The sequence below is a fragment of the Musa acuminata genome, chromosome BXJ1-10, assembly GCF_036884655.1.
Source record: "Musa acuminata AAA Group cultivar baxijiao chromosome BXJ1-10, Cavendish_Baxijiao_AAA, whole genome shotgun sequence".
NCBI lineage: Eukaryota > Viridiplantae > Streptophyta > Magnoliopsida > Zingiberales > Musaceae > Musa > Musa acuminata.
In genome coordinates this window covers 16,363,846-16,376,947 of record NC_088336.1, presented here as the reverse complement: position 1 = coordinate 16,376,947, position 13,102 = coordinate 16,363,846, and the positions used below count along the sequence as shown (strand labels likewise).

General features: G+C 42.3%; 2 protein-coding genes across 2 annotated transcripts; one reads left to right on the top strand and one right to left on the bottom strand.

Moving 5' to 3' along the window:
- Nucleotides 1–335: 335 nt before the first annotated feature.
- LOC135594891 (INCREASED PETAL GROWTH ANISOTROPY 1-like protein 1) lies at nucleotides 336–2,079 on the bottom strand. The gene is made up of 5 exons (XM_065085398.1): nucleotides 1,402–2,079; nucleotides 1,016–1,332; nucleotides 822–933; nucleotides 608–739; nucleotides 336–534 (listed from the first exon to the last, which is right to left on the bottom strand). Exons 1-5 carry the CDS (start codon nucleotides 2,011–2,013, stop codon nucleotides 466–468), a joined length of 1,242 nt encoding a protein of 413 aa, XP_064941470.1. The 5' UTR covers nucleotides 2,014–2,079; the 3' UTR covers nucleotides 336–465.
- Nucleotides 2,080–6,022: 3,943 nt separating this feature from the next.
- On the top strand, nucleotides 6,023–6,951 carry LOC135594892 (transcription factor MYB56-like). Its single transcript, XM_065085399.1, has one exon. It carries the CDS (start codon nucleotides 6,084–6,086, stop codon nucleotides 6,828–6,830), a length of 747 nt encoding a protein of 248 aa, XP_064941471.1. The 5' UTR covers nucleotides 6,023–6,083; the 3' UTR covers nucleotides 6,831–6,951.
- Nucleotides 6,952–13,102: the final 6,151 nt, after the last annotated feature.

The following is a 13,102-nucleotide window of genomic DNA, read 5'->3' as shown; positions in this document are numbered from 1 at the left end:
TGTGACAGACCCGCAAAAGTTGGGACAGCGTCGCTCGAGTACGACTTCACCCCGCAAAGAGTGGAAAGGTGCCGCTCGGGTGTGACGGTGGCACCACTCGAGTATGATGCCGTCCCACAAAGAGTGGAATGATGCCGCTCAGGTATGACAGCGGCACCGCTCGAGTCTCATCCACTAAATTTCTACTAATAAACTGTACTGTCAACACCAAATAAAGGAAAATGAATTACTAAAATTTTACAGGCGAAACATAACGTTTTATCGCCTTGGAAGAATTACAAAAATCTTACCAACATGCATCAAACATAAAGGAAATGAATTACTACAATTTTACTGGCAAAACATAACGTACTCAAAATCTTGACTTTGATGCTGCCAATGTCCTCAAAATGATGTGGCTATGGTTCTCGTGAGGACTCGTCCAACTCTTTGTTCGCGGGTAATTCCCGCGTTGAATACTAGCAATCAATCACATGCTACCTTCCTCAGTTCTTGGAACGCATGCTTGCATTCTTCATCAAATCCACCGATGAACTGGAAGAACAATTTGACGCATGTTGGTGACTTCAGCGTGGAGAAGTAGTAGAATCCCAGGAGAAAGGGTTACCTGGTGCACACGGTAAGCAAATCGAACACCCTGTAGCATTACTTCCTCGTCATCCGAGAACGCATCAAGCTTCACCGCAGTCACAACTCGGTTCATGTACTCTTTTGCCAGGTTCATGGATCCCAATTTTAGCTGCACAAGACATATATTCATGCATTGAGATCATCTTCTTCGCCAAGGATCTGATTGGTGCCTTGTAAAGAAAGACACGTACTTGGGCGATGATGCCGCTGTCGAGCATCCACTGCCAAGGGATTTTGAGATCTCTGTACCTCTTGCTCGCGCTCTCCCTCACCCTCTCGATGTTGTGCACGCTGCGCTCCAATCTGCGTCAGTGAAGAGACTGAGCGAGCGTCCGCAGTTCATGCGGAAGAAGAGCTCACCTTTGGATTAGTTCCTAAGTCTTACTTGTCCTGCAACGCCTGCATGCGTTTGAGGGCGACGGAGGTGGGCTGTCGCTTGTCGTCGCGGAAGGAGAAGAGCTCACCTTCCAGGTTCTTCAGCTCCCGGTAGCCGACCGCCGCTTCCCTCATCGCATCCGCCTTCTTCTCCGGCCACTTGGGGAAGTGCTTGAGCACCGCCCTCTCGTCCACCAAGTAGGAAAGCTCGTCGTCCAGCCACTTCACGAATGCTTCCACTTCGGAGATGTCCCCGTGAGCTGCGTTTTCTACCTCCCTGGTGAGGAAGCCGATGAATTCAGCCTGCGTCTCCACATCCGACTTTATCTGTGACATGGATCACTAGTAAGATTCGGGTTGAGATTGTGATCTGTGAGTGGTGCTAACTAAGCTTACAGCGAGGAGATAGGCGGATCGGTTCTCAATCTCGCCTATCATTTCTCGAGCATTTGTAGCAGCAGGAACTCCCAGGCTGCCGGCTCTCGTGTCTGACTTCCCTTCTTTCCTTGTCAGAGATCGATAGAGTTCCAACACTTCCGGCACCCTTCGCACTGCCTTGATGGACCTGCAACTCGACCTCGAAGAAGACAAAGGCAGCGGCAGCGGCGGCGGCGGTGGCGGCGGAGGCAACCCGGTTTCCTTGCTTGGTTTCGCTGTCGGGGAAGAGGATTTGGGACTCGGGGGCGGATTCGGCACTCTAGGCGATCTTGTCCTGGCTGCCACAGACGTGCCGAATAACTCTGTTCTGGAAATCGAGTTCTCGCATTGCAACCCATCATCGGTGCCGGTCTGATACATTTGCTTCTCCTGCGATGAGCTGATGCTGCCAACAAAAGCCTGTGTTTTCTTCCTCGGCGTCGATCTCCTATCAGCATCCTGGGCTCGAAGCAGAGCATTCTCTCTTCTCAGCTGCTCATTCTCCATCTCCAGGAAGCTAATCCTCTGGAGAGAAGCTTCGAGCTTGCTTCTGAGGAGAGACTGGCATGTATCTTCCTCTTCCTTCGGCATGTTTTTGGTGAAGGAAGACGGATGCCCAAGTGATGCTCCTGCTTTTTGAGATCGCCAACAACCATGTCTCTTTTGTTCATCTTATAGTCTCTCCTTCCCACCGGAAGATTACTGGATTCTCCATTGCCAAGGAACACAGTGGTGATCAGCTGAGGGCTCGCTTGTCATTTGGCGATGGCTGGTCCTGCTGGTGTCAATTCTTTACAGGTAGGTAAACCGAGTGATGCATGGGGTTGAACACGAACTTGCTTGGCTTAAAAGTGGTTGATAAGGAGTAGCTGTCTTGGCTTGGTGGTATGTTGGTGTTTCACTAAGATTTGAGAACCAAGATAGACGATCGAAGATGGCCAGCTTTTTCTTTATGGTGGAACTTTTCCTTTGTTTCAGGTGCTTTATTTACAGCCAGAATTGCTTTGGGACTACATCTACCATCTCGTGCGAGAGTGTGCAGTGCAGTCTGCATTCTCTTCAGAGTTCAGACATTTACTTGAAGTGTAAGAAGGAACAGTGTTCTAATCAGTCCCTTTCGAAGGATGTTTGTGTGTGCGAGCTTCTGGTTTGGCCTTTGTGACATGGAAGGACTGTGTTGGAGTTTTCGTGGAGGTGAAGTAATGTGTGTTGGGAATAAAGATGGGTCTGTTTTACCAGCAAGAGAGATCTGGTAGGACAAAGAAAGCGAACGAGAGAAGGAGATTTGAAAGGGTAAAGAAACAGCTTATTTGTAGCGTCAGTGGTTGAACTCATCGTGACAAAGATGCATCGCCATTACTGTTGATTGAGCATCGATACCGTCGACAGGTGAGTCCCTGTCGACACGGTTCGTTCATTGTCAAAGACACAGGTTTATCCTTGTGTCTCTTTTGCGTCGATGTGTGAGTGCAGATGCGAACCCGCGTTGGAGTCTAAAGGGAGACGATTTACTAGGGCTGATCTGACATTGGAGCGATGAGGCTAAGTAGAGGAATTGGGATCTACTCGGTCACGAGGTCCTCTCTTAACTGTCAGGTCATCTTCAAGCTGCGAGGTTATCTCCTGGCCGCTAGTGATCCTGCATAATCGGTTGATACTAGGGGGCTTCTCAGCTCAACTCATCTAATGCTTAAGTTAGTATAAGATGGAGGGCGCGAAAGATAACCGTATGAGCTATGTAAAAATGAGAGAGTAAAGAGTCGAGAGATTGTTGCCTACTGACCGCCCTTGGCTTAGCTTGGCTTGAGGTGTGGCTCTTACACTTGGGTGCTGTGCACTGTCCACTATGTTAGCCGAGAGGTAGAGGTATTAATGACAGTGTGCCCTGTGTGACGGAGGAGTTAATGTCGGTAGCTTAATGTAAATCATCAATGTAGAGCGCTATCAACCATAGATGCATGGCTCAAGATGTCAGCTAGAAGGTGAAGAGGCTGGGACTTAGTTGCTGAGGGTGTCAAATTTGTCCTTATCAATTGTCGCACTTCTTTCTCCGCATTTGTTATGCACAACTCTCATTCTTTTGATGTGTTATCACAAAAACTGAGTTGGATTATACCTTTTCTTGTCCCCTCAAAATTATGGCTTATAAATATATTAAGTTTTTTTAAAAAATATTTATTTTGGTACTAAAGTAGGCGGTGAGTTCTAACCCAGTGTTTAATGAACTCTAACATCATCGAGTATCGTAAATTTGAAACGTCTATATGACATCCCTTAGTTCGACTAGATTTCATCTAAATTATCAAACTTAAATATATTAGATCCTATATGTATAATACGTGGAAACTCAAATGTTGTGCTGATATCGACACCACACCGTGGAGACAGTAAGATCAACACACAATGTCAAATTAACATACTAAGGCTCAAACAATTCTTCATCTTAATGAAACTATTAATTATGTAATAACTATCCATTAAATATGAATAGTTACATTCTTGCACGTATAAAAAGCCTCAAGAACACCCATTGTGTCCCAATCTCTCGAGCACATCGACCTAAGTCGCTTGACCAAATCTACTTAATTTCGACAATGAAATTGTGACGAAAATGGTTCAGAATTAGGTCGGGCTTACATTATTTCCTAATAATTTTAAGTTAGACTTACGTGAAATATAAATCTGTCGAGTTGGCCGCCATTAACGACGGCCAAGTGGAGCAGCTGCCATCGAGAGCGGGGAATACGGAACGAGATCACATAAATGTATCCTGCTACCGAGGGAATCGAAGTCACATTGAAGGCATCCTTAAACTTCCTACCACACACTGCTACAACACGTTATGCCTTAAATGGAGGAAACTTTTAATATTAAGAAATAATCGAATTCGAATATAATTCCTATAAAAACAAACTAAGTGAAGATTGATCAAACTGTTAAGCATTATGATTATGCATCACCTTGATTTTGCAAGTTATTCGATTGATACGTTGAGCTAAGATGATGTCCGAATTGATACAAGACTACCACATTCAAACGGCCACATATCATTCCCTCTGTTAATTTAGGGTAGCTTTTAAAATGATGTTAAAGGATTAAAAATATAACACAAACATGATGAATATTATTCACTTTATTAACTCTTGATTAATATGACAACAGTAAAATAAAAATGAGCGAGAGTTTTCACTGTGTAAATACTAATAGAGATTTCAAATGATTTCTTGGTCATTCTTAGTGTACAATGTGAAATGATTAACAAAACCCACATTTACCAAACGACTGACTACTGAAATTATTTGAGCTCTTAATTGCAAACTAAGATTTATTTTGTTTTTGCTTCCAAAAAACACTAACATAATCATTCATTACAATGGCAGTACTGTACTGCATTAAAGCCCATGCACCCACTGTCTTTATGGTAACACTCATCTGGTTACCACCTCCACTGACCTTCAATTCCTTACCTCGTATCAAATGAGGCTGAAACAGGTGGTACACCTAACCAAAATGGGAGCGAAACCATCAACCTCAATTATCACATAGTTGGAGGATAAAGAATCCAAGTATAAATAATATTTTATTATAAAAAATTTAAATTTCAAAATTTAAATAGTCTTGATGTTAGGGAGGTATAGAGCAAATACCCTTAGTAGGCATGATCATGGTTTTGTAATCCACAATTTCTATTTTAGATTTTTAGAGATTAGAATCGAATTGGATAAGTTCTTTCGTACGTACGTACATACACACATACATACATACATACATACATACATACATATATATATATATATATTAATTTTTTTTATATATTTATATTTTTAAATTATGAAAATAACCAAAATGCTCTTGAAAATATTGTTTGACTATTAATCAAGGTAAATTGGTCATTTGTCATCTCATTAATTTTTTTTAAAAAATTGATCTGTTCGATTTTGGTTCGAATGATTATGCCTAACTCTTAATAGTAGATTTAAAATATTTTTTTAAAAAATATTTATACGAAAGGATGATCTAAGGAATGTTAAACTATGTATTCCTTGTATTTGATTGATTTGGATCATTGGATCTAAGGAACATTAAACTATATGAATCTTATATTTATATTTAACTACTGATTTTTATATGTTTCTATGACATGAGACTCAAAGATATCCATATTATTAGAAATAAAAAAAAGGATGCGATCGATTGCTTCTACGTGCTCTACTTAAGATATTCTAATTAGACTAATCAAGTTTTCTTAATTATTATAACTAAAAATATTTTTTTTTTATCGTAATTATCTTTTTTTTAAAGAAATAATTTATGTTTTAATTCCAAGGCGGGTTGGGTAAATAGCCACCGGCAAACGTCCCCCGAAACAGATCGGCACGAGGGCGGAGATGATGGGGTCCACGCAGTTTCGGAGGTTGGTACCTAGTTGCGGAAAGAGTTACCGGGTCGAAGCCAACACATCTCCGTTCCGCCGAAGCGTAACGTGTTAAGGGAATTCAACTCCAAACTTCCCACCCTTTTAGTTATAGACCGCCCACAAACAAGCCCAACGAATCGTACCAGCTTCTGCTTCCTCTCTCTATAACTTCCTATCTCTTGTATGTGGAAGGGAAGAAGGATAAGAAAACAGCAATAGGAGGACGAAGAAGAAGAAGAAGAAGATGATGATGATGATGATGGCGGAGGAGAGCTATAGGAGGGAGCAGAGGGTGAAGGGATCATGGAGCCCGGAGGAGGATGAGGCGTTGACGCGGCTGGTAGAGCGGCACGGCCCCCGGAACTGGTCTTTGATCAGCGCGGGGATCCCCGGTAGGTCCGGGAAGTCGTGCCGGCTACGGTGGTGCAACCAGCTCAGCCCCGCCGTCCACCACCGCCCCTTCACCTCCGCTGAGGACGCCGCCATCCTCGAGGCCCACGCCCGGTTCGGCAACAAGTGGGCCACCATCGCCCGCCTCCTCCCCGGCCGCACCGACAACGCTATTAAAAACCACTGGAACTCCGCCCTCCGCCGCCGCGCCACCTTCGCAGCCTCCGATCCGAGCCTCCCGTCTTCGTCATCTCCCACCGCCAATCACGAGCCGGGCGATTCCTACTCGGGCTCGGCCAGGAAGCGGCGGCGCTCGAGCGACAACGCGAACGAAGGAGGATGTAGATCGGCGGCGGCTGAACTGGGTACGTCGCTGTCGCTGAGCCTGCCGGGAGAGGGCGGAGGAGTCATGGCCGCCGTAAGTGGGGAGGAGAGGACGTGGGAGGCGCCGCCTGGGGACGTGTGCCTTGTGACGATAATGCGACAGATGATAGCCGAAGAGGTGCGCAGTTACATCGACAGGACGCGATCGCAGGGCGGGGTGGAGATGACGGTTCCCGCCGTCGTCAAGCCAGAGACCGCATTCGACTGCCACAATTAATTAGCATTATCCATTTTTCTTTTCTGTTCTTTATAGTGAAATTTATTTTTCTTTGACTGTTTGTGCTACCCTAACCGTGGTGATGAAATGTGATGATTTGTAAATAAGAACAGAGAGGAGACCAAAAAAAATTTCTAAACATTATATTTTTCTACTAAATTCGATTATTTATTTAAAATTTAAAGAAATCGAATTTGATATTGAGTGTTGTTGCAAATTTAAGACATGAAATCAACCCAAGTCTAGCATCCAAAAGTTCGATGCCGAGAGGTTGAAGGATTTAGGTGAGGATCGTACTAACAAGGTTCCTTTCGATGGAACAGTGATGGATTCGGAAAGTACGAAAAGGTGATGAACTTTGAGTTGTTGAATAGAGATCTAAAGAGTGCGAGTTAAGTTGGAAGTTAATCTACGGGATGATTATTCAAAAGACTGATTATTGTTCAATCATAGTGATATTTGTCGAATCATATGTTACATTTATCACACAAAAGCTCATATTGACGATCAGGATCATCATAAATCGATTGACATATTAAAATGAAAAGTTATTTAATCTTAAATTTTAATGATAAAATTAATTGATGAAGTTATTATCTAATATGCGTTTATAAATCGATTGACATATTAAAATGAAAAGTTATTTAATCTTAAATTTTAATGATAAAATTAATTGATGAAGTTATTATCTAATATGCGTTTGACTGATACATGACTAATTTCGATCATGGAAAGATAAATCGATTGAAGCAACAAGAATCAGACATTCGGTCAGAGTGGAACATGTCAAAAGATTGGATGTCAGATCGGAGGATCGATCGACGTGCCAACAGATGGACTTCATACCGTGAAAGTGCCGGATGAACCAATGATATGCCAAACAATATAGGATTCGTGTTTGTAATCGGTTGTATCTAGATCGTAGTATTTAAGGTCTAATTGAATTAGTTTTGAGTGTAACCAAGCTAACTCAATTAGTGGCTTATTGGGTCTGAGTAGAGGTTGTTTTAGGCCAAGTAGAAGGCCTATTCATTGACCCATAACTGGCTCAAGCGGTGGTACCATCAGGTCAGGTGGTGGAATTATCTGTGAGACAGTGTATATCTCTGGGAGACCCGAGCGGTGGTACCACTGGTGTCAAGCGGTGGTACCGCCCAGTGTTAGTATGACAGGCAGTGGTAGCACCCAGTGTTAGACTAACAAGCAGTGGTACCACTAGTTGTTAGTCTGGCAGGTGATAGTACCACCCAATACTAGCGATGGTACTACGAGTACCTTGAAAACCCGGGATGAGATCATTTTGGCTCTAAATTTGACTTCATTTGAGGCCTGTAAATACCTACTCATCTCTGCTCAGTTTACATAAGAACTGAGAATAAAAACTTGAGAAAACGCTATTGTAATCTTGTGAGAATTCATCTCCTCTTCTCTAAGCTTGATTTCAGTTGAAGGAAGGGGTGTGACTTGTAAAGGTTATCTCCTAAACCTATGAAAAGGAGAAAAGGATTGTAAGAGGATAGTTGATCTTCACCTAGTAAAAGAAGATCAATAGTGGAAGCCGGTGGCCTCGATGGAGGAGAAATCGGGAGTGGACGTAAGTCATGATGATCGAACCACTATAAATCCGGTGTGTTCTCTTCTTTGTTGTTTACTCTTATTACTTATTGATTTACTTGTTCATTACCCTTGCGAATGTTTTCAAGTTAAACATCTTTCCGATATGAGCTTTATCTAGTGAGTTCTTTGAATCGGTGAAAGTTTTCCAAAAACACTAATTCAACCCCCCCCCCCCTCTTAGTGCTGATTTCGATCCTAACAGTTGGTATCAGAGCCAAGTTTCTCTCAATTGATTTAACACCCAAGAGAGATTAAATGATATTTTTTTGTATTTAAGAGGGTTACTCTATCACTCGTCCTCCTATATTAAATGGAATCGACTACACGTATTGGAAAACATGAATGAGAGTTTTCTTCCTTTCTATAAACTTTGATTTATGAAATATTGTCAAATGTGGTTTTAAAAAATCCTCTAAACTTATGAATGAATAGAGTGATTTTGAAAAAAAGATTATTTTTTTTAAATGTGAAAGCTATAAATGCTTTATTTTACGTCTTACACAAAAATAAGTTTAATCATGTTTATGTAGGGAAATCTAGAGGCAATATCACATGTGCAGCGGAGGAATAAAAAAAAATCTCTCATAGTTTCCCAAAAATGTGTTCATCATCGTGCGAAGATTGGTACGCAAAATTTACAAAACTGAAAACCACGCATGAGATAATTGTATTAGTTAAAGAGATCGTATATCCCTGAATCCCTGTAGATCTGTAGGAGATGATGAAGGAGGTCAAGCGTCCTCCTCTTGAGCAGTGATCTATACAGTAGGGTTGCGATGCCGCTCCTCGAATCGTTACCCAAATCTTCACACCTGCTATATGAGGAGTAGAAGGGGAGAGGAGAATAGAAGGTGACAACCAATAAACCTCTAGCCTATGAGCCTTTGGTTCCCTTATATTTATAGAGATTCCTTGTCAACTTAACCATAATGAATCCTACCATATTGGGTATTGGATCTTCATCTAACTACCCAAGCCTATTAGATTAGTGGATCTCTATCCAATAATCTCTTATTGGCTCTTATTGGATCTCATCCATAGGATCCAATAATTTAGGAGCTTATTGGATATCCAATAAGATAGGGGCTCCGACGGATATCTCATATCCGAACCTTTACTCGTCGCAACACCTACTATATGTGTGTGACCCTCTAGGCCTAATATCAAATTGGTCGTGAGTCTTACCTATCAGAACTCCTTCTGGCCTAGTAAATTATTATCTTCATAATAATTCACTCGACTCATCGACTATGGACGTACCAAACCACACTACGCTGCAGCCCCCAGATGATACAAGGGAATCGAATCCTTTGGACATATATATCCTCAATTACCATGTATCTATAGTCCATCATCCATCTAATATCCTAGAGACCATATACCGAGCATTGTCAGACCCATATGGTTTCTACTCGAGTCTCGCTCTAATTGGATTCTCCTAGAAAACTGTTTCTCTCTCTCAATCCGAATGACTCTGGCTAGGGATTTGTCTGAGCAAGAACACATGAGATATTTCTTTCATAACATCTAGAGTGGATGATCCTCTATCAATACTCAATAGTCATCGTAAGATTGGCTGCCACTTATGGTGTTCGGTTGTGCTAGATTTAGAACTTCTAGGCCTATAAGTCCGGTATCATAGAATGAAGTACTCATACAGGATAACCTTGATGTCTTAAGTTTAAGAACCAAGTATACCACTGGAATAACGAAATTGCTATCTGATAATGAGGTATCATTAACCATCCAGCATTCCGTGAGCAGATCAATCAATGAACTCATTCTCCAATGAGCACCTATATTATAGCAATAGTGTCCTAACATGAGCAACTATGAGCCCAGCTGCCTCCATCATATGGATGAGTATACAGTACACAAGTCTATCTGGTTATCTTGATGTACCTCTTGAGTAACCTATGACTAGGATTATTTAGGATCTGTGTTTAAAGGTGAATCGATTTCATTATCGTGATCTCATCATGATCTGATTCTTATTGCATAGATCCATCGATATCACAATAATATATATACAATAAGTAGTATAAAGTGATAAAATAATATAATATAATAAGAAAAAAGAATGTGTATATTCTCACATGTGCCATTGCTAGTCATAGGTGCCCAACAAACCAATCAAGTGAGTGATAGCATGTGTGACTTGATACAGAATATTTTTACTTATTATATTGACATATATCACTTTATAACTATTGCATATATACACATATATATTGTGATGTCCTTGGATTTGTGCAATGGGAATCGGATCGTGATGAGATCACGAAAATGAGATCGATTCACCTTTAAACACATATCCTAAATAATCCCGGTCATAGGTTACTCAAGAGGGACATCGTGATAACCGGACAGACTGGTGTGATGTATACCCATCCATATGATGGATACAACTGGTCTCATAGCTGCTCATATAGGGACACTAGGGATACAGTACAAGTGCTCATTGGAGAATGAGTTCACTGATTGATCCGCTTATAGAATGCTGGATGGTTGATAATGCCTTATTGTCAGACAGCGATTCCGTAGTCCTAGTGGTATATCTGGTCCTTAGACTTGAGATACCAAGGATGTCCTGTATGAGTGCTCCACTCTTTGATACCAGACTTATAGGTTTGACTGTCCCAGATCTAGTACAGTTGGTCATTGGGAGTGGTAGTCGACCTTACGAGGGCTATTGAGTATCGATAGAGGATCATCCACTCTTGGCGTTATGAGAGGAATATCCCATGTGTTCTTGCTCAGACAAATCCCTGGCCAAGGTCATTCGGGTTGAGAGAAAAAAAGTTCTCTAGGAGAATCCGATTAGAGCGAGACTCGAGTAGAAACCGTATGAGTCTAACAGCACCATGCTCGATATACGATCTCTGAGATATTAGATGGATGAGGGACTATAGGTACACGGTAACTGAGGACAGACAGGTCCAATGGATTGGATTCCCTTGTATCGTCTGGGGACTACGGCGTAGTGGCCTAGTACGTCCGTAGTCGATGAGTCGAGTGAATTATTACAAAGATAATAATTCACTTTGTTAGAAGGAGTTCTGACAGGTATAACTCACGGCCAGCTAGAAATTGGGCCTAGAGGGTCACACACATACGGTAGGCATTGCGATGAGTAGAGGTTCGGATATGAGATATCCAACGGAGCCCTTGTCTTATTGGATATCCAATAAGCCCCTGAATTATTGGATTCCATGGACGAGATCCAATAAGAGCCCATGAGAGATTATTGGATAGAGATCCACTAATCTAAAAGGCTTGGGTTATTGGATGCAGATCCAATACCCACTAAGGGAGGATCCATTAGGTTTTGACAGGGGACCTCTATAAATAGGAGGGATTCAAAGCCTCATAGGCTAGAGCCTTTGCTTGCCTCTCCTATTCTCCTTCCCCTCTCCACCTCAGAGCAGGCTTGGAGTTTTGAGGAGCATCGTCGCAGCCCTGCTGTGTCGATCACCACTAGAGAGGAGGACGCTTGACCTCCTTCACCCTCTCCTAAAGATCTACAAGGAAACAGGGATATACGATCTCCCTAGGTAACACTATCTACTATATATGCAGTTTTTCAGTTTCGCGAATTTTGCGCACCAATCTTCGCACGACGACGAACATCTTTTTGGGAATCAGGGATTTTGTTTTCTTGTTCTTCCGTTGCGCATCTGATGTCACCCCCAAGATTTCCCAATAGTGGTATTAGAGCCAAGTTGTTCGTGCGAATGATTGGTTTTGAACTGCGTGTGTTGTGTTTAGGAAGAATTTTGACGTCAAAATCGTAGACGCAAAAACAAGGAAGGGCAACAATAGTTGCTTCCCTCGATCTACGTGCCTACAGCCACCTACAACGATAATTGCAGCCAGGCAGCACAGCGCCGGCGCATGCGCAAGCGCTGTGCCTACAGCATGCTTGCGGCCGACGGGGCTGGCAGCCAGCGGGCAGAGGTACTGCAGGGCAGCAGCGCTTGCGGCCACTGCTCACGTGGGGTGATGCGCCGCAGGGCAGTGGCGCCTACATGATGATGATTATTATTTTTATTATTATCTAGTAGTCCTACATGATGATGATGATTATTATTTATACATGTGATGTATGATGTGTGGACGGATGATCATGGACCGTGTGATGTGTGTACTTGTGATTATTATTTTTGAGGTCTGCGAGCCTCCATTATATTTCTTGTTTATTTGTCAGGCCTGCGTGCCTATGAATAAGTTGTAATCACATGAGGAGGTGCAACGGTAGCGTTGATGTGATAATGGGACCCACGAGACGGATGATCACGATGCATGAAGATGCATCGAGATGTCGACGGAACCGACGAGGATGAGATGGACGATCACAGGGCATGGAGATATACCGTTGCACACATAGATCTTGATATGAGTGATTAGGCCTACTGGCTCGGGCCTAATCACATTAGGTTGTGGTCCATGATCATCTGGTGTGATCGCTTATACACATACTATATATGTATATATATTTGCATACGATGTAGATGCATATTAAATATGTATATGTGTGATATTTCATATTAAGAGACCAAATCATAGAAACATCTCTCTCGATAATATTAAGTCGGTAAACGTGAGGCAATTAGATTGACCCACGTGGCCTTCCATCGTTATAAGTAGGAACCAAT